The 27,750-nt window shown below is 35.0% G+C and overlaps 2 protein-coding genes across 2 annotated transcripts; both read right to left on the bottom strand.

Moving 5' to 3' along the window:
- Positions 1-16,230: 16,230 nt before the first annotated feature.
- Positions 16,231-17,861, bottom strand: LOC107636270 (protein FAR1-RELATED SEQUENCE 5-like). Its single transcript, XM_016339791.1, has 2 exons — positions 17,326-17,861; positions 16,231-17,176 (listed from the first exon to the last, which is right to left on the bottom strand). Exons 1-2 carry the CDS (start codon positions 17,859-17,861, stop codon positions 16,231-16,233), a joined length of 1,482 nt encoding a protein of 493 aa, XP_016195277.1.
- Positions 17,862-22,257: 4,396 nt separating this feature from the next.
- LOC107639152 (chromosome-associated kinesin) lies at positions 22,258-27,248 on the bottom strand. The gene is made up of 8 exons (XM_016342587.3): positions 26,871-27,248; positions 25,199-25,265; positions 24,929-25,006; positions 23,650-23,702; positions 23,343-23,479; positions 23,192-23,256; positions 22,668-22,726; positions 22,258-22,563 (listed from the first exon to the last, which is right to left on the bottom strand). The coding sequence occupies exons 1-8, from the start codon at positions 27,060-27,062 to the stop codon at positions 22,474-22,476; spliced, it is 741 nt and encodes a 246-aa protein (XP_016198073.1). The 5' UTR covers positions 27,063-27,248; the 3' UTR covers positions 22,258-22,473.
- Between the last annotated feature and the right edge of the window lie 502 nt (positions 27,249-27,750).

Consider the following 27,750-nt stretch of genomic DNA (forward strand, 5'->3'; position numbering starts at 1 on the left):
AAGAACTTGGCTAAGAAAGCCTTGACCAGCTTATCCCAAGAGTTCAGGCTATCCTTAGGTTGAGAGTCCAACCATATTCTAGCTCTGTCTCTTACAGCAAAAGGGAAAAGCATGAGCCTGTAGACTTCAGGATCTACTCCATTAGTCTTAACAGTATCACAGATCTGCAAGAATTCAGTTAAGAACTGAAAGGGATCTTCAGATGGAAGTCCATGAAACTTGCAGTTTTGTTGCATCAGAGAAACTAATTGAGGTTTAAGCTCAAAACTGTTTGCTCCAATGGTAGGGATGGAGATGCTTCTTCCATGTAAATTGGAATTAGGTGCAGCAAAGTCACCAAGCATCCTCCTTGCATTATTATTATTTTTGGCTGCCATCTCCTCTTCCTTTTCGAAAATTTCTGTAAGGTTGTCTCTGGATTATTGTAATTTAGCTTCTCTTAGTTTCCTCTTCAGAGTCCTTTCAGGTTCAGGGTCTGCTTCAACAAGAATGTCCTTGTCCTTGCTCCTGCTCATATGAAAAAGAAGGGAACAGGAAATAATAATAGGATCCTTTTTACCATAGTATAGAGGTTCCTTTGTTGTTAGTAGAAGAAGAAAGGGAATAAGAGTGAAGAAGAATGGATAATCCAAACACAAAGGTGAGGATAGGAGCAGTGATTTGAGATGAAGAGAAGTGTTAGTAAATGAATAAATAAATAGAAGGAGATGGGAGAGAGGGAATTTTGAAAAATAAATTTTGAAAAAGAGTTAATGATTTTCGAAAATTAAGATAAAATTAAAATTAAAATTAAAAATTGAAACAATTAATTAATTAAAAAGAATTTTTGAAAAAGAGGGAGGTATTTTCAAAAATTAGAGAGGGATAGTTAGTTAGGTAGTTTTGAAAGAGATAAGAAACAAACAAAAAGTTAATTAGTTAGTTGAAACAAATTTTGAAAATCAATTTTTAAAAGATAAGAAGATAAGAAGTTAGAAAAGATATTTGAAAAAGATAGATATGAAAAGGTATGATTAAAAAGATATGATTTTGAAAAAGATAAGATAAAAAGATATTTTTGAAAAGATATGATTGAAATTAGTTTTGAAAAAGATTTGATTTTTAAAATCAAAATTAATGACTTGACTCACAAGTAATCACAAGATATGATTCTAGAACTTAAAGTTTGAATCTTTCTTAACAAGTAAGTAACAAACTTGAAATTTTTGAATCAAAACATTAATTGTTGATGATATTTTCGAAAATATGATATAAAATTAAGAAAAAGATTTTTGAAAAATATTTTTAAAATTTTCGCAATTAAATAAGAAAAATGAAAAAGATTTTATTTTTGAAAAAGATTTTGAAAAAGATAGGATTTTCAAATTGAAAATTTGATTTGACTTATAAGAAACAACTAAATTTTAAAAAGTTTTGAAAAAGTCAACTCAAATTTTCAAAAATTTATGAGTGAAAAAGGGAAAGATATTTTTTTATTTTTGAATTTTTAATGATGAAAGAGAAAAACACAAAATTGACTCAATGCATGAAAATTTTGGATCAAAACATGTGATGCATGCAAGAACACTATGAATGTCAAGATGAACACCAAGAACACTTTGAATGTCAAGATGAACACCAAGAACTTATTTTTGAAAATTTTTAATGCAAAGAAAACACGCAAGACACCAAACTTAGAAATCTTTAATGCTTAGACACTATGAATGCAAAGATGCACATGAAAAACAACAAAAGACACAAAATAAGAAAACATCAAGATCAAACAAGAAGACTTACCAAGAACAACTTGAAGATCATGAAGAACACTATGAATGCATGAATTTTCGAAAAATGCATAAATTTTTAAAAAAAAATGCAATTGACACCAAACTTAAAAATTGACTCAAGACTCAATCAAGAAACACAAAATATTTTTTTATTTTATGATTTTATTAATTTTTTTTTTTTGGATTTTTGTATATTTTTATTTTTTTGAAAACATATAGGGAAAATAAAGCAATGAATTCATAGTCCTCAATCAAGATTCCAGGAATCATACCAGGTTAGTCTAAAGCTTGATGGCCAGCCAAACTTCAGCATACCATTTTGAAACTTTAGAATTCATTCTTAAAAATTTTAAAATAATTTTTGAAAACAAAGGGAAAATTTTTTGAAAGATTTTTGAAAAAAAATTTTTTTTTTTTTGAAAAGAAAACGAAAAGAAAGTTACCTAATCTGAGCAACAAGATGAACCGTCAGTTGTCCAAACTCAAACAATCCTCGACAACGGCGCCAAAAACTTGGTGCACGAAATTGTGATCCCTGGTAATGGCTCCAAAAACTTGGTGCTCTAATCTTAATTCATAATTTGTCACAACTTCGATACAACTAACCAGCAAGTGCACTGGGTCGTCCAAGTAATAAAACCTTACGTGAGTAAGGGTCGATCCCACGGAGATTGTTGGTATGAAGCAAGCTATGGTCACCTTGTAAATCTCAGTCAGGCGGATATCAAATGGTTATGGAGTTTTCGAATAAAAATAATAAATAAACAGAAAATAAAGATAGAAATACTTATGTAATTCATTGGTGAGAATTTCAGATAAGCGTATAGAGATGCTTTCGTTCCTCTGAACCTCTGCTTTCCTGCTGTCTTCATCCAATCATTCCTACTCCTTTCCATGGCAAGATTGCTGTAAGGCATCACCGTTGTCAATGGCTACATCCTATTATCTCTGTGAAAAAGGTCCAAATGCTCTGTCACGGCACGGCTAATCATCTGGAGGTTCTCGATCATACTGGAATAGGATTCACCCTCCTTTTGCATCTGTCACTACGCCCAACACTCGCGAGTTTGAAGTTCGTCACAGCCATCCCTTCCCAGATCCTACTCGAAATACCACAGACAAGGTTTAGACTTTCCGGATCTCAGGAATGGCCATCCATGGGTTCTAACTTATACCACGAAGATTCTAATATCTCGGACTCGGTCCTTGTATTAGATATCTAAGAGATACTCATTCTAGCTTGTTTGCATGTAGAACGGAAGTGTTTGTCAGGCACGCGTTCATAAGTGAGAATGATGATAAGTGTCACATAATCATCACATTCATCATGTTCTTGGGTGCGAATGGATATCTTAGAAGCGGAATAAGTTGAATTGAATAGAAAACAGTAGTACTTTGCATTAAATCATGAGGAACAGCAGAGCTCCACACCTTAATCTATGGAGTGCAGAAACTCTACCGTTGAAAATACATAAGTGATAATGGAGTTCATTGGTCTCGGCCCCAGAGGGGAACCGGAGTAACCAAGACTAAAAATGATCCGAAGATGAAAATACAATAGTAAAAAGTCCTATTTATACTAAACTAGTTACTAGGGTTTACAGAAGTAAGTAATTGATGCATAAATCCACTTCCGGGGCCCACTTGGTGTGTGCTTGGGCTGAACTTGAAGTTTACACGTGCAGAGGCTTCTTTTGGAGTTGAACTCCAAGTTGTAACGTGTTTTTGGCGTTCAACTCTAGTTCGTGACGTGTTTCTGGCGTTTAACTCCAGACTGCAGCGTAGAACTGGCGTTCAACGCCCTTTTGTATCGTTTAAACTCGGGCAAAGTATGAACTATTATATATTGATGGAAAGCCCTGGATGTCTACTTTCCAACGCCGTTGAGAGCGCGCCATTTGGAGTTATGTAGCTCCAAAAAATCCACTTTGAGTGCAGGGAGGTCAGAATCCAACAGCATCAGCAGTCCTTCTTCAACCTCTGAATCTGATTTTTGCTCAAGTCCCTCAATTTCAGCCAGAAAATACCTGAAATCACAGAAAAATACACAAACTCATAGTAAAGTACAGAAATGTGAATTTAACATAAAAACTAATAAAAACATCCCTAAAAGTAACTAGATCCTACTAAAAACATACTAAAAACAATGCCAAAAAGCGTATAAATTATCCGCTCATCAAACACCCAGGTGCGATGGTGGCAGCAGCAGGACACGGTGCGGTGGTGACGACTGGGCGCGGTCTCCCCTTCTCTCCAAGCGCAGCAGCTTCGGTTGATGATGGTGGCAGCGACGAATGCATGAGGGTAAAGAAGTCAAAGCCTCCTTAATCATCGCGGCGTCTTCCTCCCCTTCCCTTACTCCCTGACTCTAGAGCTCTCCATCTTCCCCTCTCGATTTCTCCTCTTCCTCGTCCCCCCCCCCCCCCCTTTTTCCTTCTCCCCTCTCCTCGTTTCCTCCCCCCCCCTTCCCTACCCTTCCCTTTTTCCCCTTTTCTGAGTGACTGAGTGTATGAACGATGTTGATTTGTGAAATTAGGTTAGAATTAGGTTTTTATTTGGTAATTTAGAGTTAGGGTAAAATTTATATGAATAATATAATAATTTTATAAAATATTTGAGATAAAATAATAATTTGAGATTCAAATATAATACTATGAAGATTACTTTTAAAACGCATAAGACTTTATATATCAATTTATTGATGAGGTCAAATCATTATTTTTAATTTAAATTATAAAATGAACATACTAATCACATTTTATTAAATATGGTTAAAACTCGAAATATCAATTATTTTTAAATTTAATTATATGACTTTTTATTATTTTTTTATCACAACTTTAATTTTAATTTATATAAAATAACTAATTAAAATAGAAATTGTGCATAACTATTAATTATCTTAAATTTAAAGTATTTAGAAAAATCAATCTAATCATTTCTAACAAATTAATCTCTAAGAGCTCAATTTAATAAAACAAACCGTAATTCAATCATAATACAAATTTCTTAAATTAAATTGTATAATACTTCTATTATTGAATTTTAATTTCAAATAACTAATTATAAACTTTGCACAAGAATATTAATTAATTTAACTCCAAATATTAATAAAACTAATTTAATTACTCTTAATAGATTAGTTTATAAAATAAGAAGTTTAAGTTAATAATAAGTCATAACTTTTTCATGATAAAAGTTACTTAAATTAAGCTATACAATTCTTTCTTATTTTTTAATTACTAAAATTACGCAAAATATTCAATTATAGTAAAATTACTTAACAATCTTAATTGATTTACAATGAAATTATCTCCAAATCTATTTAATTATTTCTAATAAAATAATTTCTAAAATTATAAAGTTTAAACTTAATAAGATAAAATCACAATTTATTTATATTTAGATTTTCAAAAATGTAGGAGGTTACAAAATAAAATTATTTTGAAAAAAATATATACACAATTTTTTTTACTCTTAAAGTGTTAAAGATTTTGAAAAAAAATTGTTATAAAATATATTTATGTTTTGTGACAAATAATTAACTTGTTACAAACAATATTGAATTTTGTGACAAATTAATTTTTTGTTACAAAATAATTGGAGTTTTTGAAATAAAAATTTATTTTGTTACAAAACAATTGGAGTTTTTGAAACAAAAAACAAAATTTGTTACAAAACATTTTGAATTTTTGTAACTTGTATTTTTTTGTTACAAAATATTACAATATTTTGTAACAAAACACTATCTCGTTACAAAAACTAACATAATTTGTAACAAAATAAAACAGGTTGTTACAAAATATTATCATGTTTTGCAACAACTTGTAATGTTGTTACAAAACATTATTCTTTTGTAACAATCACATATTATTATTACAAAATACTATTTATTTGTAACAATTTTAAATTTGATACAAATTTTTGTTTACAAATGTTCCATTTTCTTGTAGTGAATGCATATACCCTAAATCCTATACCCCAAACTATATACCATAAACCCCAAACCCTAAAGCCCTAAACCCCTCAGCACTGAACCATGAGCCCTGACGCATGAGCCCTGACCCCTGAGCCCTAAACCATAAACACTAAATCATAAACGGTAAACCCTAAATTGCAAACTCTTAAACCCTAAACCCCTCGGCACTGAACCATGAGCCTGAGCCTTGAGCCCTGACCCATGACCCATAAACTATAAACACTAAACCTTAAACCCTAAACCCTAAACCCTAATGCCTAAACCAATAACCCTAAATCCTAAATCGTAAACCAGAAACCCCAAACCCCAAAGCCTAATGCCTAAACCCTAAATCCTATACCCGAATCCCCAATGCCCAAACCCTAATGCATAAACCATAAACTCTATACTCCAAACCATATACCATAAACTCCAAACCCCCTACCCCAAACCAGACACCCTAAACCCAAAACTCTAAACCCCTAAACCCCTCGGCACTGAAACATGAGCCTTGAGCCCTGACCCCTGACCCCTGAGCCCTAAACTATAAACACTAAATCATAAACCATAACCCCTAAATCCTAAACCCTAAACCCCTCGGCACTATACCATGAGCCTTGAGCCTTGACCCATAAACCATAAACACTAAATCCTAAACCATTAACTCTAAACCATAAACCCTAATGCCTAAACCAATAACCCTAAATACTAAACTGTAAACCAGAAACTCCAAATCCCAAACCATAATGCCTAAACCCTAAATCCTATACCCCAATCCCCAATGCCCAAACCCTAATGCATAAACCTTAAATCCTATACCCCAAACCCTAAACCTCAAACCCCAAACTAGAAACCCTAAACCCCAAACTCTAATGCCCTAAACCCCTCAGCACTGAACCATGAGCCCTGACCCCTGATCCCAAAACCATAAACACTAAATCATAAATGGTAAACCCTAAATCCTAAACTGCAAACTCTTAAACCCTAAACCCCTCGGCACTGAACCATGAGCTTGAGCCCTGAGCCCTGACCCATGACCCATAAACCATAAATACTAAACCCTAAACCATTAACCTTAAACCCTAATGCCTAAACCAATAACCCTAAACCCTAAATCATAAACTAGAAACCCCAAACCCCAAACCTTAATGCCTAAACCCTAAATCCTACACCCTAATCCCCAATGCCCAAACCCTAATGCATAAACCCTAAATCCTATACTCCAAACCATATACCATAAACCCCAAACCCCCTACCCCAAACCAGAAACCCTAAACCCTAAAGCCCTAAACCCCTCGGCACTGAAACATGAGCCCTGAGCCCTGACCCCTGAGCCCTAAACCATAAACACTAAATCATAAACCGTAAACTGTTAACCTTAAATCCTAAACCATAAACTGTAAACCCCTAAACCCCTTGGCACTGAACCATGAGCCCTGATCCCTGACCCCTGAGTCGTAAACCATAAACACTAAATCATAATCCATAAACCCTAGACCCTAAACCGTAAACCATAACCCTTAAACCCTAAACCATAAACAATAAATTCTAAACCTTAAACCATAATCCCCTAAACCCTAAACTATAAACCCTAAACTGTAAACCCTAAGCACTGAACCATGAGCCTTGAGCCATGTGCCCTAATCCCTGAGTCGTAATCCATAAACACTAAATCATAAATCATAAACCCTAAACCCTAAACTGTGAACCATAACCGTTAAACATAAACCATAAACCCCTAAACGCCTGAGCCATGAGCCGCTAGCCATGACCCCTGAGCCACAAACCATATACACTGAATCCTAAACCATAAACCATAAGCCCTAAACCCTAAACCCTAAACCCTAAACCATAAATCCTTAAGCACTGAACCATGATCCCTGAGCCCTGACCCCTGACCCTCTGAGCTGTAAACCATCAACAGTAACCCTTATGCCTAAACCCTAAACCCTAAATCGTAAAACCCCTAAACCATAAACCCTAAACCATAAACCCCTAAACCATTGAAATTAATCAAATTATATTATATTAATGAGTCTCACATTATGTGAAAACTTAAACCCTAAACCGTGCAATTAACTAATGTATTTAAACGTGTTTGATGCTTTAAATTAAATTAAATATTTTAATAAATTTTATAAATATTTTAAATCGCAAAATTAAATATTTAATTGTTAAACTATACTGTATATTGTCACAAACTCCTTTAATATTTGATTTTTGTTTGTTACAATTTTTAGTTTACGAATCATTTATTGTTTAATTTTCCAAGGAAACTAAATTTTTTATTTTCTCAACGTAATTTAAAAACATAGGCATTAATGAAGCCAGATTTACGAAGAGAGAGGACTGGGGATTGAAAAAATTGCCTGTGGAAGACTACAAGTGATAAGGTCACATTTGGATTTTTTATTTTCTAAAATTAGTTTTTAATTAGGAGTTTGTATTTTTAAAATCAAAAGGGTTACTACTCACTAGCCGACTACATCACTATCCATCAACCATTCAAGGCAAACTCTTCTTCTTTTTGGTTCCTCCAACCAACACGCCTGGCTGATCTCAAACTGTGTCGAAGATCATCAGTCCTGCCAACACGACGATGAAGGTAAACCCTACTGGTTCCTTTCACTTCAAGAACATCAATCGTTCTATTCCTCTTGACCTAATGTACAACTAATAAAATCTTAATTCATGAAAAACCAAACGACAGGGTTTGTTTCAGCTTTGGTGTTGTTCAACTGTATTTCATATGTAGGTTTGATTAAAACGTTCTTTAAACCATTGAATGATAGGTTTCAAACAACTGGTACTTGAAACGGAAGTTGCAATGTTTGTCATGAAATGTACTACTATTGTTTATTCCGATCAGCTGCATGCCTGTAAAATTTAAATCAATTTTTTCAGTGGTTTGAAGAAACCCTAGTTGATATTTTTGGGTATTTTTATGATTATCCTAAACCGTTTGGTAGAATGGATCTCGTATGTGTTGTTTATCATGTTATTTGAGTTGAAACTTGTTTCGAAGATGAACATTATTTTGCACTTGCGGCATATGACTTCGTTGAGGGACAAGGGTAAGAGACCGGCAACTAGCGATCAGAATAACCATCAGAACTACAAACTAAGGTTTCTTAAGCCAGTAATTAGGCCAGCAATGTTCAAACTAGTAAATCGCATCCCTATGATATGAACTTTGGGGTTTATAAATTATCTGATGCTATCAATGTTGTAAACATGTAACAATCGCTCCCGATAACTCTGGATGAGCTCCCAAACTGTACTCTATACCTGAACCTTGTAGTCCCTGATGGAAGGAACGCCCATTTTCGGTGCTTCTGGACACCAAATCAAAATGGCAAAGTCGCATTGACGCGTGGCTGGCCAGATTTCTATAGGAGGTACCAAATCAAGCTGGACTCTATGCTCTATTTCAAACACAAAGGAAACTCTGATTTCCAGGTCCAAATCTTTGATTTCGGTGGCATTGAGAATTCATACCAACCCCGACCTCCGAAAGAACAGCTATATGAAAGGAAAGGTAAATTCGAAACCGCAAAATGTATCAACAAGCCTTCTTCAGTGAAGGCTAAAGACGTTGCCGCAAGTGTATCCTCCAAGTGGCCCTTCTTTGTGATGGAACTTACTGGGCCCAAGCTGTCTTCTCGATTGTTGGTAAGCATATACTACTTGCAACCTCTTTTGTTAACGATATGTTCCACCATAATCATTACAAGCGCTGATTTATCGTGTGCTACCATCAGCCCAATGTCCCGCATCTTAGTCTCTTCACTGCTCAGAGGCACCTTTTCCTCCTTACCCACAGCCACATAGAGGTTGAAACCACATACACAAGATATAGTGGAAAAAGAGATGGTAGCTTCGGGGTTATTTTTGGAGGGTGCGAAACATTTGCTTCATTGTGCAACTTTAAGCCGGGTGGTGTAGGTGTCTTCGAGGTCATCTTTGTTGATCTGATGACGATCATCCAGGTTCGATGCAGATAGGATGCTACAGGATGAGGAGCATAAGGCATTATGTCCCTGTATTTGAAATATGTTTGCATATATGTTGCTAAGACTTTCAGTTTGGTAGTAGGAAGAAATTAACAAATATGTCCTCTTGTTGCATGTTGTTCTTTTTTATTTTTGTGACTTTTTTTGAAAACATTTATGGCTCTTACACTAGCCATAAAATACTCTATTGACTTCGTACTGTTGCACACCCTAAAGCTTCAAGGTTATTCTCTCGTTAGTCATTACTATTGGTATCAACTGTTAAGTTGTGTAGACTTTTTTTAATATTTAAGCTCCATTAGCTTGATTCCTTAAGGGAACAAATAATCTTCATTGTTTTGATGTCATTTCTAGGTGTAAATTGTAAATATAATTCCAAAAATACAGTTAGATAAATATTTTTTTTTTGAACATGGGTAACATGAAAGTTTAAAAAGTTCAAGAAAAACATTTGTTAGCAGATCCCCATTTGGATTTAGAGAGATGGAGTGGGCCATTGTTTAAGTATTTGTTTTCCTACATCAAGGGTTCGGACGTTTAGTTTTATTGGGCTTATACTACTTCAAAGTTGAGCGGAAGATGTGGTGTGGTCTTATGGGGTTGGGCTTGGGCTTCGGTTCGGGTAGGAATATTTTTGTCTTGGCCCAGGAAATGGAAAACAAAAGGGGTGAGGCAAGAAGGCATCCAGAACAAGTAAGAATTAATGAAAACCCTAAACCCGAATTCATCACACACAGAACCAGAATTGTCGAACAATTCATTCGTGTCATACGTTCCGGTCTTCATCGTAAGTCCTCTGCCCTATCATGTTGGATTCAGATGTGTGACTTTGATCATTATTGAATTGTACCTGAGCAAGTTTCGTATTTGATTTATTGTTTGGTTCATCATATTTCTGGTTGACAATGGCTAAGTGATCTGAGTTCCCACGGACCCTACACACCTTCGGATAAGGTGGAAGAATTCCTGACCGTTGAAGATGGCGAGTACCCTTCAGGGGTCCAACTTAGTCTCTTCTCTTAAGGAATAACGCAAAGAACATTTTAACACAAAGGAGCAGCTCCAACTTCTTTGAGTTAGATCCTTTTTCCCTGCATGCAACTCCTTCTCAAGAATGGGTTCGTATCCTAATAATTTTTGTTATGCAAAATGTTATTATCAAAATGAATAATTTTTTGGGTTTTGTATTATATCTAATAGTTTGTAGACAAAAAACAATGTAATCAGTAATAGTCCATACGTATTTCAGACAATGTTGTTCAATTTTCTTTCTCGCTTGTTAGTAATTAGTTAAGTACGTGTTGCCAAGAAAACGGAGAAAGAAAGATGATGCTAGTGTTTGGTTGCGTGTAGGTTGGCACAAAGTTGTCTAGTTATTGGGGTTAAAGCATGGGTATGGTTTTTAAGTGTAACGGTGGCTCGAAATTTAGGTTCCTAGTGAGCCGTTCAAGTGACTCGGAGATTTATTATTCGAGTTTGACAAGTTTCCATGACGATCACCACCATGTGGGAAATAATTTTCCAATTCATACGGGGTGAACATTATGGAAACTTCTCAAACTTGAGTAATCAATCTCTGAAGCACTCAAACGGATCCCCAGGAACTTAAATTTCGATTCACCATTATACTTAAAAATCACAAAATACTCATGCTTTGATCCCAATAACTTGAAAACTCAGTACCGACATGCATTCAACCAAACACTGTCATCTTCTTTCTTGCTCCATTTTACCTATAATCCATCCCCGGCTGGAACCTCCGTTGCTATCGAATATGGTAGTCCTTTCCAGTCTCTCTTTAAGAAAATACAATGAGGAAGAATGAAGTCGGGAACAATACTAAACTAATTATTAACAATTGACAGAAGAAATATGAATGCATCACATTTAAATGGATACGATTGCTAACATATAAGGATGATGGAATGGTATTTATATTGTTAATTCACTATACACTGCTCTTGCTTCCAGCATTGCTTACTAAGCATGATATGCTAAATATAAATTATAACATCTTTTTAATGTGCAAGAGACGATTGTGGGTTTTGGGTGACTAAGTCAACGAGGGGCAGTGCCAACGGGTGGATGACTACATAATGCACGTAATTATAAACTTCAAGTCTTGATTTTGTGAACCCTTTTAACAATGTACTTATGCTAAGAAGACTGTTTTTTAATTTTTAATATCAGGTAAATGAAACGACAAGGTTGCGGCAGGTTCATGAACACATCATGAAAATGTTCAACCTGAAATCCCATGAAGTGCTTCAGGATTCAAACTCATACTTTAGTGAAATATCTGAACAAGAAGAAGGATTGGTTAATGTGAAAGGAAATCTACTTTGAGTTCCAGCTACGGCCTTCATATAAGTTGTAATTTGCTGGGATTTGATCAAACCTAATGCGTTGAATAATTCTTTCAGACAGTTTGATTGTTTATGCTACAATTTTTAAGATGTTACTTCATTGTTGAACTATTTTTTTACACAAAACAGTACTGCAAATGTTATCTTGCGAATGTCCTGTTGTTATTTAACAGAACAACAAAGTGTAATGCATAACACTTCAAAATGAAAAATGAATTCCAACATTTGGATGATTTGAATATGTACCGTACATTTCCACTTACTAAACTGATTATAATTTTTTTTCTAATTCCTATGATGTTTTGTGATAATAATATTTTGAACATCACTAATTCACAATAAATAATGGCTAATCTTAAATGTCAATTTCTTATTCTTGGTAGGGCACATTTAATAGGACTATATCAGCACAAATTCATTTGAAACATCTAAAATTCATATTAGTTGCACACGTTTGATATGTTCAACGTTGATCATAGAAGGACCAAGGTTAGCTCTCCCCACCATAGAAAATTTAATGGTTTTTAGGATTTGGGGATACATTGCCTAAAGTAAAACATGATTCGTAACCAATAACTGGCAAACACATTGGCAGCACTAAGGTTGCGAGAACCGGACCGGTCAATGAACTAATGAAGCAATTGGTTCATTGATTTATTAGTTCGACCGGAGTTCAACCGGTTTAATTAAATATTAAATAAAATTATTAAAAAGTTAATTTTTGGAGTTATACCTCAACATGAAACTAAAAGGTGTTATACCTCAAGATTAGAGGTTAGTAGTTTTCTTAAAAATATTAACACTTGATACATTAAGATGCTCAATAAAAACACTAACAAAGATAATTTATTCATAGTAATTAACACAAAATTTCTCTATTATTTAGATGTAAATGGTACCAATAAAAATAAAAAAGATCCTCTAAACTACATTCTTAACAATTAGCTCATTCTAGACATTTCCACCATATAACAAGAGTGACTTTATGCCAGCCAGAGAGAACACAACACAATACAACATATAAGGAGATTAACAAAAAAAATACGCAGTTCAATGTAGGAACATGTGCGCAAATTCCATGATTGATTGAATCGGGTGAGGGATTTGCCATGGCTTAATAAGCGATCTGAATCCAAAATCTAAAAATCCAAATTACATACAACGATTAAGAAAGACAGCAATTCAGAATCCAGAAGATTATATCAATTTATACAGCATTCAAAATCCAAAATTATATTCAGTAAAATTCAATATAACAGAATTAAACTTATATGAAAAAATTCAATATAGCAAAATTCAAAATCCAGAGTTCCAAAATTAAACTTATATCAAATTCAGAATTACAGAATGATTAATATATATAACAAAATAAAAAAAATTGAAAAGCAGAAGAACTCTGCATCAAGCCATCAATTCATATAATTAACAAAATAAAAAAAATTAACCAGCAACATCCTTTTTGTATTTCCAGCATAACCAAAAGAGCATAAATCAACAAAAGAATAATAGAGTGAAGTTTTAGGGCTTTTCAACAATTTTCTAGTCCGCTTTAGGTGAGGCTATGTATTTTGAGGCTATGTATTTCGCCACATTGACACGGCGAGCAAGCTTATCAGTTTTCTCATCTGGGATTTCAACTGAAAACTCTTCTTTCAGTATCAAATCAGAGCTAGAACCAGTTAAAGAGCACAAGTATTTCAATTGTATACTAACACATTCATTCCCAATATAGTACCATCAACAACTCATAATTAGAAGAATTAGAAAAAAATCAGCAACCAACAACTTAGAAATCAGAATTGATATAACAAAACAAAACTCAGAAATCAGAATCAATATAACAAACCAAGTTTTTAAGTTTAACTAATTTCACTCAACAACAAGCCAACTAGTAAATTAACTCAGAATTAGAAAAAATAGCACAAAAATAACTCAGAAAATTACCAGAAAACAACAATCCAGCCCTGTTAACAACAATGAACAACAAAGAAAATTAACTCAGAAAACAACTAAATAACCCAGAAAAAAATAATCAACAATCTAACATAATTAAATCCAGAAAAATAGCAATTAACTCCCAAAAATAAAACTGAAGAAGCAGTGGAGGGATGGACACTTACCAACGGTAACAGTAGCTGAGCTACGAGAAAGAGAGAGAGAACAGAGACAAAGCAGAGAAACGCCGACGAGAAGCGAACGTGCGTGAGCGACGGCGATGAGAGAAGTCCACGACTGAGTTGAAGCGCGCCGGTGAGAGCCATAAATGAACCAAACTTAACAAAAACAAAAAAAATCTGCAACTCAAGGCCGACGATGACAACTGGCTTGACCTTCGAGAGGGCCGAGCAGACCTTCGAGAGGGCTGTCACTGTCGGCGGCGACAGTGGCGGGGACTGGCACGCGTTCTGGAGCTTGAAGGTGGCTGCGATAAGGTTTCGTGTTTGGAGAGAGAACTGAGAAGAGAGCCTCTCTGGTTTCTTTCTTTTTTTCTTTTTTTTTTAAATATATAAAGTAGCAAACCAGGAGGCTAAAAACCCGGCCGGTTCATACGGTCTACCGGTTAACCACCGATTCGTCCGGTTTTTTGCCGATTTTTTGTAGGTCGGTTTCTAGCATCAATCGGACCGGCCAGATGATTGGTTCTCAGTTAACCCAGTCGAACCGGCCGGTCCAGTCCAGTTTTTAGAACCTTGGGCAGTACTTCAGGAGGTCTGTTAATTACATTAAATCATGAATATTGACCCAATATTCGTGATGCACGAAATTATGAAATTGAAATTTTTCAAATAATCAACTTCTATTATGCATCGACGCGAATAATGCCATGTACGATACTTGTTTTTTTTCCACAAAGCATTGGCGACTATAAAGGATCTACGACATCGTGCTGCACATGTGTTTTGTCATATGTTTCTTCAATGGCATGATTATTGCATTCATATTTTGTGAATAAATGTCCTCCCTCTTGGTGTGATAGATTCACCTCCTAATAACATGATTATCGAAAAACACAAATCATATTCTCGCATAAAAGCATAATGGCCATTCATCGTATATTGGATAATAGGAGTTTCACGCACCTGTTTTACGGAGTGTAAGCTTTTGTTATCTAATCCATTCATGGACGTGACATCCATGGATTCACTGCTTTGATGGATGCTCGGCTGGTTTAAAAAAAACATAAAACGTGATCTTCATTAATTTGCCCAGTTCATGTGAAGAAACAGACAAGTTGAGATTCATGAAAATTACCTCAAAAAAGGTGTTGTCATTACCCTTCCAGTTCCTAAAACCCGCGGCCAAAAATTTCCTTGATCCACCATGTTTAAAAACCTGTGCACACAGAGGAGTGCATTCACATAAATTCATGCTTTTGAAAGGGACACCCACCCAAAAGTTTTCACCAGCATCATCTCAATTAGTGTAAACAAATCGTCGTACCTTGTTCTTAGGTCGTGAATGGTCTTCGGACTTAACCGAATTCGACTTCGAATAATTAGCACACCTTTATTACTGAAATCAACTTTGGCTGATGCATTGCCGTCTGATCGCTAGGAAGGGTTACCTTTCTCACTATGCTGCATCAGATCTGGACAGCGCTTGTAGTAATGACCGTACTTGTGGTAATTAGAGCATACTCTCTTCTTCCTCCATGAAGACCTCTTGCAAAGGGCTCCTTTACTTTTGACAACAAAGGGATCATTGATGCCTCCCACGTTCGGATTTGGAGTGGACGTCCTGTGTTTGCGTGACTGGAAGTAAATAATTAGCTTCACAAGTTCAGATTGGACTTCGTCAAAGTCAGCAACGTTTTTACAAGCAATATCACACAGTTTGTTGCAATTGGATGCCAATGCACCAACTTGAAACTTTAAGACCCTTTCAACGTCGTCGTTCACAGGCGTTATTGTGCTAATAAAATTATTCTTCATATTCTTAGTCCACCTTTTGTAGATCAAAGACTCTGGAAACTCAAGGAGGTTTTCGAACTTCATGGCACAGAAAATGTGACTATAGGGAATGCTGCGTGATTCAAATAGCTTCCACGAGCATGAGAACAGATTTTTACTTCTATCGACTTCCACCGTCGATCTTTGGCCAGGTCTCCGAGAGTAGTCACACTGAACTCAACCTTGTCCAATACCGTGCTTAATACCTTGATATTCAAAGCCCCTGCCCCGAATCTCCTTAAAAATGTTGCGAGTGAAATAACATGATGCAGATCTTTTATATACCTCCAACAAAGTTATCATCACTGGCTCAGAGCACTGAGACTTAAAGTCAGCTATTAATTCATTGTTTCTATAGTCCTTTAAGGCCATATCCAGGTTATGTATGAAGTCGATGAGAGTATTCTTACGATTAATGTAAAATCTGATGAGAGAGTTTATACCTTCACACTGTGACGTCATCCTTATGTACCAGAAAAACTTATCCCGTAAGAAACAATGGGACCACATCGCACGAGTTTCGTAAGTCTTTTCCATCCACGTATTCTCAACAAGGTTGTGCTTCTCCAAAATGTCTACCCATCTTCGATCAAAATCTCTACAGTCGTTGTTGTCATATATAAGACCCTTAAAATCCCGTAGGAAATTAGGATTCTTTATATTTTCACATGCATTTCTCTGAAGATGCCACCCGCATAACCGATGGGTCACATCGAGAAGAACATTCTTGATTGCATCTCGCATGGCAAGGTCTCCATCGGTTATAACTTCTTTATGACGCTTCCCACCCATCGCTTCAACAAATGTTTCTAACAACCACTTATACGTGTCTATGGTTTCGTCCGATAGTAGACCGGAACTGAAAATAACAGTCTTCCCATGATTGCATCCGGAGAAAATGACCAAAGGTTTGTTATATTTATTCTTCTTGTACTTTGAATCAAAGGCAACAATATCTCCAAAGTAGTGATAGTCGACAATTGATTGCCCGTCTGCCCAAAATATATGCTCGAGCCTTTCGTCACTAGTGAATGTATACTTCCTAAAGAACAGCGGATCGTTGTTTGACTTCCCAATCAAATAGTTTATTGCTGCATTGGCATCCCCGTTTTTTACTTTTGATCTACGATAATGATAAATGTGGTTGTACAAATCTTTTGCGTGTGAAGCCAGCATGATGATATCCACCCTTCTAGAATGCAATATATCCATAATATGGCACGTCTTGACACCAAAATTATGAAGATTCTCCACTTGGACTTTATCAGTAACAGTGAAACCACGATTGGCCGGAACGAGATGCACAAATTGGGGGGCATCAAATCATGGTTGTGAGATTCCACAAAACATGATACCTTCCATCTACCACAGTCGTAGTCAACCTTTACCTTAAGCCGAGCTGGACACTTGTTTCGCATGAGTGACCTTGCCTCCCTTGATCTATTATCCAGATCAAGATACCTCATATTCCTCCATCCCTCTTTATTGCAAACAAGTTGCCTGCAAATGATTTTACTTTCCTTATCCTTCACGATGTCATCCTTCCTCATTACAAAGCCATGCCAACAAGCATAAGCGTTATAAAATTGGCAAGCCTCATCCTCTATTCTAAACTCCAGGTTCCAAATATCCTCCACCATTAAATCTGCTATTCTTTTTACACCACAATCTTGTTCATTTTTGCTAGTAGAATCCAACAAATCAACATCATCATCTTCAACCTCATCGTGTGCATTCGATTTATAATCGAAATCATCACCCAAATCATTATCAGAATCAGTCTTAACATCATGCTCGTGTGTGGACATAATTTTACCCCTACCAAAATCAAGTATGGTGACAAAAAATGTGAATAAACAGAACCAAAGGCAGCAACTACAGGAAGCAAACCTAAGCTACTTAGTAGCAGCTATAATCATCGGAACCAAGGCTACTTAACCTAAGCCAATTGTTTAAGAGTCCAATATAACGTTTTAATTTCAATGCCCCAAACCTAGCCACAGCAGACAACTGGCAAATGTGACTTAAAATCCTAATTCAAGAACAAAAACCTAAACACCATAAACAAAGAAATGTTGAAAAGACAAAGACTTTCATTATTATTAACCTCAATTAATAAAAAAATTGAATCAGAGATACCTGGATAACAACCAAAGCTTGAGCTCCAATGAGTAAAAAAATGAACTTCTGGAGGGAGACAACCTTAATTAAACACCCTCACATGATTCGAAGCCGGCTGAAAAATGGCGATGGTCAACCGCCTTTCACCTGCAACAGTTTGTTCACGAGCAGAGGTTAACCTACTAGGTTCACAAAATTCACAAGTGGAGCCACACAAAAGTCAGCCTTTGGCCTCACCTAAGTCAATGCCAGTACCTAGCCGATGGAAAAAGAGTTCCAGTAATGACTCCTGCAACTACAAATAACAGAATGAACCTGTGGTTGAAGTGAAGAATAAAAACTGAAGATGGTTGGGTCTGGGCCTTAGTCGACGCCGGAACTTAGCCGAGGAAAACTGAGTTCCAGTAATGGCTCTATAACTCCAAACACCAAAATGAACCTGGGGTTGAAATGAAGAATAAAAGACAAAGAGGGTTGGGTCTATGGAGGCTTGGGTTTTTCCTTTTTTCAGAGAGGCAGGTTGAAGGAAGGTTATTTGTTTTACATCAATTTACAGGTGACAAATTAAAATTGCAAATCATCCCTCTTTAAATTATACAATATGTATACACTGTTAATTCATATAGTACGGTATAGTATGTTTGTGTTTTGGGTTTACTAAAAAGTTTGACTATTTTAAACTCATCAATTAATAAACCTTTGAATGTTTGTGTTGATGAATGGCTAAGATAATGACACCTAATTAAGGGTAAATAATCCTTACAATTACTTTGGGTTTGGAAGAAACCACCAAAAATTGTATATGTTACTAAAAATTGGTAAAGACAAGATGCACTCTAAGTTACATAGCTAGCATCTTTTAGCAACTTACAAAGCTCAATGCTGAGTCAAAGTTATTGGAGATAAATGCCATGATATTCGGGTTTTTATGGTTTATATCTCAATGGGCGTTAAAGCAAAGAATCATGGTAGCATTGGTAACATCATATGACCTAGCCTCAAATAAAATGGTATTGGACATTGATATCATCAGAGTTAATGCTGCATTAATTGGGGCTGTCTTCGAGCTCCCAAAATGATATATCATTTAAGAGTATTTGTGCATCTCACTTTTCAACATGTTGAATTTGGCAAGGGATGACTTTCCAGAATTTGACAAGAAGAATCCAACGCACGTGACAATAAAGAATCAATTTAACCGTGCAACAGCATTGGAACTTTGCGACTACATATAATAGGATGAAATTCCGAAGCCATTTTATATTGCTTGTAATGAAGATGTTTCTCTGCCCAACAGCAAATCTTGTTGCCTTAGCATATTCTCCCTGTACTAGATGCTTCAAATATTGGTTCAACCGAGTAAAAGTAGGAGTCTAACGCTCAGGAAAACATTGTTTATGTATCTGCATGCCAAACCTTATGAAGCTCTTCCAAATCGTCGTTGACGGACTCAAATTTCAGTAACTTCCTGCACTAGATGTTGTATTCAGTGATTTTAAAAATAACAAAAAGCATCACAATTACATAAATAAAACCATCCATTATGTTATGCAAAAAACATTTGAAACACCACTTTAAATATAAAACTACAATTTAACGAGAAAAAAAATTAAGACAACATATACATCTAACTAACACGTAAAAAAACATATTAACACAGAAAAAACATCTTGTGAACTCCAAAAAAACAACTATTTATGACAAAACAACGTACGAAATCCAATATCATATATACTGACTCTAAATCGTAAATCCTGAATCCTAAATCCTAAAATCTAAATACTAAACACTAAACTCTAAATTTTAAATACTAAACATTCAACCCTAAACCCTAAAATGTAAATATAAAACATTGAACCCTACAACCTTAGTTTAAATCCTATACTCTAAACACTGAATCCTAAACTATGGACCCTAAATCTTTTTACCGTAAACACTAAACTTTGAACTCTAAATACTAAATCATAATTCTTGATTCCTAACCTAAAATCCTGAACCCTCAACTATTCCTAAATTCTAAATCCTGAACTCTAGACATTAAAAATAATTAAATCAAACTTAATAGATATGTGAATTTGAATAATTCCAATAATCCATGAATGCTTACATGATAATAATCCATATCCTAATAACAAAAGAATCATATAAATCTCTTTTTTTTAAATATATCAAATTAAAAAAAAAAACGAATTCCAATATAAAAAAAACAATCAAAATATACAACCGAAAATAATCTTATAAAAACGTTATACACGTCTTAATTTCCAAAAATCACGCAATACTCCATCGTATATTAATTTCAACATTATAATACTAATTAAAAAAAAAAACATACAGTGATAAAAAAATATATCAAAATTTCAAAAATATAAACTATCCAAAATCCAAATTAAAAAAAGAACATCTAAAATTTATAAATAGAACAACTAATTACTCTAAAAAATCCAAAATACAACAAATAAAGAAAGACATTTTATCACACATAGATATCTAATTTTATATCCTGGAATCCAATTTTTATGCATGTGTCATACACAACAACAAATAATAATTTGAAATTTCATTTTTATTTTTTCTATGAATTTTCAAGAATACATATTCTTAAAAGAATTAATGTAAAAGTACAAACATTTCAAGTCATTTTTAAATATGGTTTATTCCTGTGTAGTCTTGTGTACTCTTGTATACTCCTAGAGATCTTGTATACTCCTAGAGACTATGATCAAAGGTATTATAGTGTTGTTTCTTCTTGTGCAATGTAGTTATTTTTTTAATAATGTTTCAGGTGTTTTGTTCATATATCAAAGGCATTTTATTACAATAGATATCTTAATTTAAATTAAAAACCAAAAATCAATAGATACCTATTAAATATATTTTTTTTTTTACCAAAGATATGAAAACTCGAACCCGCAACCTCTTAGATGAGTATGGGGAGATTGGCCAAAAATTTGGAAAGATAGGAGACTCGAACCCGCAACCTCTTAATTGAGTATGGGGAGTCTATGCCATTTGAGCTATTACTCATTGGCCAAAAATTAATAGATACCTATTAAATATTTACATCCTAATGTTAGTAAAAACATATAATATACATTGGAAAAAAACTACTTTTATGAATGAAATAACCAAAACTCAAATCATGAGAACGTCCCAAATGGAATTTTCTTTAACATTCATCCTCCACTAAAATAATCGAGCAGAACCAACATGAAAGATATAAAAAATAACAAGAAGAATCTTGCAAACACCCATGAAAACAAATATAACAAATCTATTAAAAAAATGAACATGCAAACATAAAAGATCCTGAACATACGTTAACATCAAGTTCATGATTTTTGTGATTGACAAGTTAAACGCTTCCATCACTCAATATGTCCTCCATTTCAGATGAATCCAGTGATATCTCCTCCATTTCAGATGAATCCATTTCGCGATCGACTTGAGGAGAGGACAGTGGTGATGCGCATAAACTTCGCCGCGAGAAGCAAAGGTATGACGTAGCAACGGAGAGGACAGTGGTGATGCGCATAAACTTCGCCGTGAGAAGCAAAGGTATGACGTATCAACGGAGATGCGTTCCTCATGGGCTGGGTTCCGGGATGGATGGTCGTGCAATCGATGGCACCTTTGGGATCACAATGAATGGAGTGGCTGGGTGATATTCGGCCGGCAACGATCGGCAGGGTGAACTGTGCGACAAGTGATGCTACAAAGGGAGATGTCAAAAGAGATGAAGGGGTACGTAGTAGTTGTTTTTTCCAGTACGTATTTTGAAGGTGTAAGTGTGGAAAAAAGGTCTAATAACCATAGTTGTTTTCAATATTTGTTTTTTAAATTTAATTAGCATAGTTAGCTTAAGTTGGCTGCAAAACTAGTTGTCTCCCTATACTCGTTCATTTAGAAAACATCATTTCTGTTTTAATCCCATATTCTCATAAATGCCACATGATCCTCATTTTTGGGGATTTCACCCCATTAACCAACCATGTTAAAAAATTTTAACCTCGTGCTTGCTATCAAATAACGATCGGACGCAACTTTTGCCACGTCCTTGATTCCCACAGAACTCGTAAATTATTTTAAGAAAAACCAGTGTCCAATTGCCTTATTAAGGTTATGTATGTACCTATTCACTCAATTGACCAAACCATAAAGGAGTTGTTGCACCAATAGAAGTATCTGCATTATTCGTAGAGCAATCTGCCCCCATCAACAGCAGCTTTGGTTCAAGAAAATTGGGACAAACAGGGATGGCTGTGCACCGAAGTAAGGTCCTAAACACGCTTATTGAATTCATATAGCTACCCCTAACTCGGAGATTTTCATGATCCGTTTATCCACAGCAAATTTCTGCTTCTTCAAACTTGAAGCTAGAGAGGCAACCTAAACACCGGTTTGTGACAGAGCAAAAAGAACAGTAATTAGGTAAAAAACTTGACTACACATCGTTCTGGAAAAGCAGGAAAAGACAAGTTCAGGTATCTTGCCTCAGCTCGAAGCGCAAGAGCTTCACGGGTGGGTATCTCCCGTAGCCTGTCCATCAAATCTGCAGTATGATACAATCATACAAGACGATTAATTCCAATCAGTCAATCACGGATAACCAAACCAAAGGGGGGAAGAACGAAAGAACAAATGTGTTACCTTTGTAAAAATGTTGATAAAATTATGACTACTCTAACCTTGCGAAGAAGAAAAGGAATTAATTTATGCACTAAGCTTTTGGTACTCGTCTAAGACATACGAGATGGAGATAGTGAAAAAGTATCTCTCTTTTGTATCAGGATAGTTAACCAGACATTGTCATCAGATAGAAATCATGCAATGTCTGTCATTATGGGTTAGTTATATGAAAATACGCTATATTAACAATTTCCATGAATTTCATTAGTTGACAGTATGAAATAATTTTATATTGATAGTGTACAAAAACTATTTCCAAAATGATAGAAAATGCAATTTTTCTTTGGCAGTAAATATTTTATCAGTAGTTAATAAAAAGCTAGCTTACCATTCGCTCGTGCTTCAACTTTGTATAATGATTTTGCCAGCTGTTGATATTGGGTTCCAGCACTCCTATACAGCATTGGAATCAAACTAATCAGGCATACTTCAGATAACCAAATAACTAGACATTCTTTACCTTTAGGGTTAATACATACATTAGCTCAGTACGCCCATATTTCATATCCCTCTCAGCGAGAGCTGCCCTTTCAAGCAATTTTTTGCTCTCCTTCTTCATAAAATCTACTGAAATGTTCAAGTCCCTCACACCCTTTTCAACAGTAGCATACCGCGCCTTCACAGGCATTCATGTAACAAGGTGGGAAAAGAAAACTAATTACCGCTCTAGAGATAATTGAAACTTTTTACACAACCATGTAAGATTGAATAGAAATTCGCAGATATCAAAGATAAAGAAAATGCAAGTAGATCAAGGAGGCAAGTAGAATTTTCATCTGAAAGTACCTCCTCACTCTGAAATCGACCCAGTGTATTACGGTACAAAAACCTTCTTGGGCCTGCAAAAGAAAATTTAACATTCAAGCTTAATAGTTACAAGATCAGTTTAGATATACAGAAAAACATTAGATGTAACTGACTTGAAACAGAAGAAATATGGTAATACTAAATACTGAAAGAGTCGGAATGATCACAACTCCAATAAAGATATGCATTAAGACAACCACCGCAACCACCAAAATATAACTGAATAAATGGGGTCGGCTACTCTGATTATTAATGCCCTGGAAACTAACATAAACAAAATTTTCAGCCAAATAATTTGTGCGAGTCTTCTTTAATGTGGGAAGCTCATGCACTATTGCAATGGGCCACCTTTTTATGTATTGTTCTAATCTTCATTATTTGATTAGGCAATCATTTCCATTTGTTGAGTGATGGCATTTATAGAATAGAATAAACATAGATTTCTTAACTTCACCTAGTTAGGAAAATCTCAAGCCTTTCAAGGATCTATATCCATCAGGATAGATATCATAGATTGATGAAATCTAACCTGCGAGAAGGTCTTACTCTAGATTACCTTCCATGCCTACAAGATCATGGTGGCCTTTCATATTTTCAATGTATTAGGCTCCCAAATGATGCTTGTACTTTAAAGCATATGACACGAAACAAATTGTCAAGCATCTTCATGCATGAATCACAAGAATGATTAACGAAGATTGAAGGGAAACCATTATTCTCAAAACAAAATAAAAATAGAAGCAGCAATGTTCCTGAAATAGTTACCTAATGACGCAACAACCGTAACAACGCTCCATCTGTTTCAAAATACAATTATAAAACTTGTAATCTTGTACCACCAACAAGGCTGGCTATATGAATCATACGATATTGGAGACTCGTAGTTGGGAATCATGTTTAAAATCAAGCCATTAAAATTTAAACCTCTTTTTTGTTGCACTACTCTCCATTTGATTTACTCTCTTAACCAGGACTTCAACAGTCCTTCTCTACATATGCTCAAACCACTCTAGGCAAGACATACCATCTTCCCACAGATGCTACAACTTCCTCTCTAATGCATTTGTTGCAAATTCTATTTTCACTAGTTTTCATCCAACGTAACATCCACAATTAATCTAAAATTCAATTGCTTATCGTAAAGAGTTCCTAAGGTTAATCAAAGCATAAATCTTCACGAGAAAACAATAAGAAAATGTTTGATATTGTCATAAAAGGAAATTTGTATGTGTCTCTGCAAATTATGGGGAAAAAATACCTCGCATAAGAAGAAGGGCAGCAGAAATTGCAAAACCGGCACCTAAGGCTGGATTCTCTCTTGCAACCACCACTCCATCTTCAAAACAGTTAAGATCATAAATCAATGCTCTATATATTATAAAAGACTACTGCAAAACTGAAATAACCCAGCTAATTCTATGGTTGACGACTTGTTTGAGGATTGATACATTTGTTCTCATAACTCACCCGAGAAATAGGTTTCAACAAAAGATTGACAATATTCATTTTTCTATCCATTAATAATCACCTTTAACTTTGTTGAAAAAAGTGTTTTCATAATCTCTGTACTGTGATACTGCATCTGGTAAAAAATCCTGCAAAAAAGAAAATCATATAAAACCTTAATGAGTTTCGGAGCCACCCATATTTTTTTGCAGGATAAAAAAGGATCCCCGCATAATCAGTTATTCCAAAATTCATACAAAATGTGACATGAGAAAGGAAAAAATAAACATTAAAGAAGTAATGGCACTGCAACAATAGATAATCATTATGAAAAAAGAAAAAAGAAACATAAATCAGCTATGCCATGACAATAATAGATATTCAGTAAAAGTAAGGACGTCACAAACCACTTACAAAATAGAGAACATACTTCAATTATATACAAGTACATCTCAAAATGAGAGGAAATTAGCTTCACTTTCATCGTTTAAAATCAGATTTGGTTGTCTTGATCTTATATATCACTAATTCTTGCTGCATTATTCATATTGTCTGAGTAAAAAATCATAATTAATTAGCAGGTTCAAGTGTTCAACGACATGGCATCATATTATTATTAGAGCTTTTCTGGACTGAACCTGATCTCATATGACATAGTGGATAGCATTGTTTTAATTCTACTTATTTTGTTTGGATTAACAATTTTAATTATGTTTATAATAGCATTGCTATAATTTGAAAATTCAACAGATATATAATATAACTAAACTAGTATTTCGTTATGATAACATAACAGTGATAGGTGGTAGCAGTATGCAGTGAGAGTGGTTCCCACTTCCCACAGCAAATGTGATGATAGGAAAAATGATAGAACAGTTCTGGCAAAAGGGCAGCACCAAACCAGGTTTGATCATATAGCAGTGGCAAAGGTGGCAGTGTCTCTGAATTTTTATATTAATGGTGAAAGTAGTATAATTTGCTGTAACGCAAGAATGGTAGAGATAACTGAAGTTCTTGTGCTGTTGGTGGCTTGGTGCCTGAACTGCTAGAGGTGGCATTATTTGAAGTGGGTGGTAACGGTAGTGAAGATACCACTACTAATGCTGGCAAAAGCCAGTGGTGGTAGTGGTGTAGCCATGAAGGTGGTGATACCGATGGATAGTCGAGCATAATTTGCCGGTATTGAGGCCTATCGCATGCCAACGTGGGAACAGCCAGGAATCCATGGTCCCATTGACATGTGAGCTTGTATAAGCAGAAATGATCCAAGTCACCCATCTTTTAGACCTCTCAAATAAGAGGACACAGTATTATGACCTTATGAGCCATTTTAACGGAAGAACTAAGGCTCTACAAAGAACCAAGTCGAGATTGACACAGAGAGTAATAAATAGGTTTCAACCCGGCTCATGAACAATGATACATCAAGATCAAAACCAGTCATATCATGGACCCATTCTACTCTGTTACCATAAACTTGGTTAAGAAAATTAATTCCACTTCTGCATCGATTTTGTGAAACATACTCAACAATCATATCTTATCATATGGTAAGGGAAAAAATTGCTAAAGTTAGTACAGTAGTGTGAGAAGTGAAACCCTATTAACATTGTGTAATACTGTGCATTCGCCTTCCAATTTCAAATTCTACTGAACTAGAAATGAAATTCATAAACAAAATCGGAAAAATGAACGTAGCTGCACATCTGAAGTAAGAAAATCATGTGGAGAGATAAGGAGAGAAGTGAATGAACCTGGAAGGTGCGGATATGGTTGGAAGAGTTGTGGTGGACGGTGCGAGCAGATTCGATGGCGGAACGCTGGAGATTCTCAGCGAGGGAGGCCAAAGATGATTGTGCGGATTCCGATGACGGCGGTGGCAGGGGCTGAGGGGAAGCATCTGCGGGTGGAGAAGCTGAAGGCAACGACGAATCTATCTCTGCCATTAATTGTTACTCTCTTCTATTTTATTCTTGTTTTCTTTTGGATTCTGATCCGCGTTGTGTTGCGGGTTGCACTGCTTTCGTTCCCTGTCCCAGCTTAAACGCCAATTATAAACCAGCAAAGTGAGCAAACTGGTATTAGCATATCTTCAACTGAAGTTTTAACATTTTCAATTCACAATGTGAGACAAAAATAATCAAACTTTTAACATTATTTATAGATAGATTTATTGAAATCAATTTTTTATAGTTAAAATTGTAGTTTATTTATTTTTTGTAGATACAAAATTAGTTTTATTTATTTATAATAAATTTATAATTTTTTGATACTTCATACATAAAAATAGTAGTTTTACTCAACACATTATGTGACAAAAAATTCATTCAATATTTCAAAACTTTTGATATGTTTGATATATATATATATATATATATTAAAGTAGATTTGGGTTTCGCCCGGATAAGGAGTATTTCTAAGAAATTTCTATGTTTAAATTAGCAAAAATTTTATCATATTTTACATGAGAATAAATTGAAAAAAAATACTTATCTAGTAGGATATTTATAAAGTAGGAAGGTAGGACTTAGACCCGTTTAAAAAGTTTTAAAAGTAACTATTTTGAATTTACTTATGAAAAGCAGTAGTATTAATGTCTGGTACAATTTTTAAAATTAAATTATAGCTTTTTAA

The sequence above is a fragment of the Arachis ipaensis genome, chromosome B4, assembly GCF_059453495.1.
Source record: "Arachis ipaensis isolate K30076 ecotype BB chromosome B4, ASM5945349v1, whole genome shotgun sequence".
Taxonomy (NCBI): Eukaryota; Viridiplantae; Streptophyta; class Magnoliopsida; order Fabales; family Fabaceae; genus Arachis; species Arachis ipaensis.

Bases quoted from the DNA above. Each gene is read 5' to 3' on its own strand.
- LOC107636270 (XM_016339791.1), bottom strand. From the start codon at position 17,861: ATGTCCACACACGAGCATGATGTTAAGACTGATTCTGATAATGATTTG. The intron at 17,177-17,325 runs GTTACTGATAAA...TCATTATCGTAG, and splicing joins CGGCCAATCGTGGTTTCACT to ATCAAAAGTAAAAAACGGGG.
- LOC107639152 (XM_016342587.3), bottom strand. From the start codon at position 27,062: ATGGCAGAGATAGATTCGTCGTTGCCTTCAGCTTCTCCACCCGCAGAT. The intron at 25,007-25,198 runs GTGATTATTAAT...ACTGTTTTGAAG, and splicing joins TTTTTTCAACAAAGTTAAAG to ATGGAGTGGTGGTTGCAAGA. The intron at 22,727-23,191 runs GTAAGCTAGCTT...ATCATACTGCAG, and splicing joins AGTTGAAGCACGAGCGAATG to ATTTGATGGACAGGCTACGG.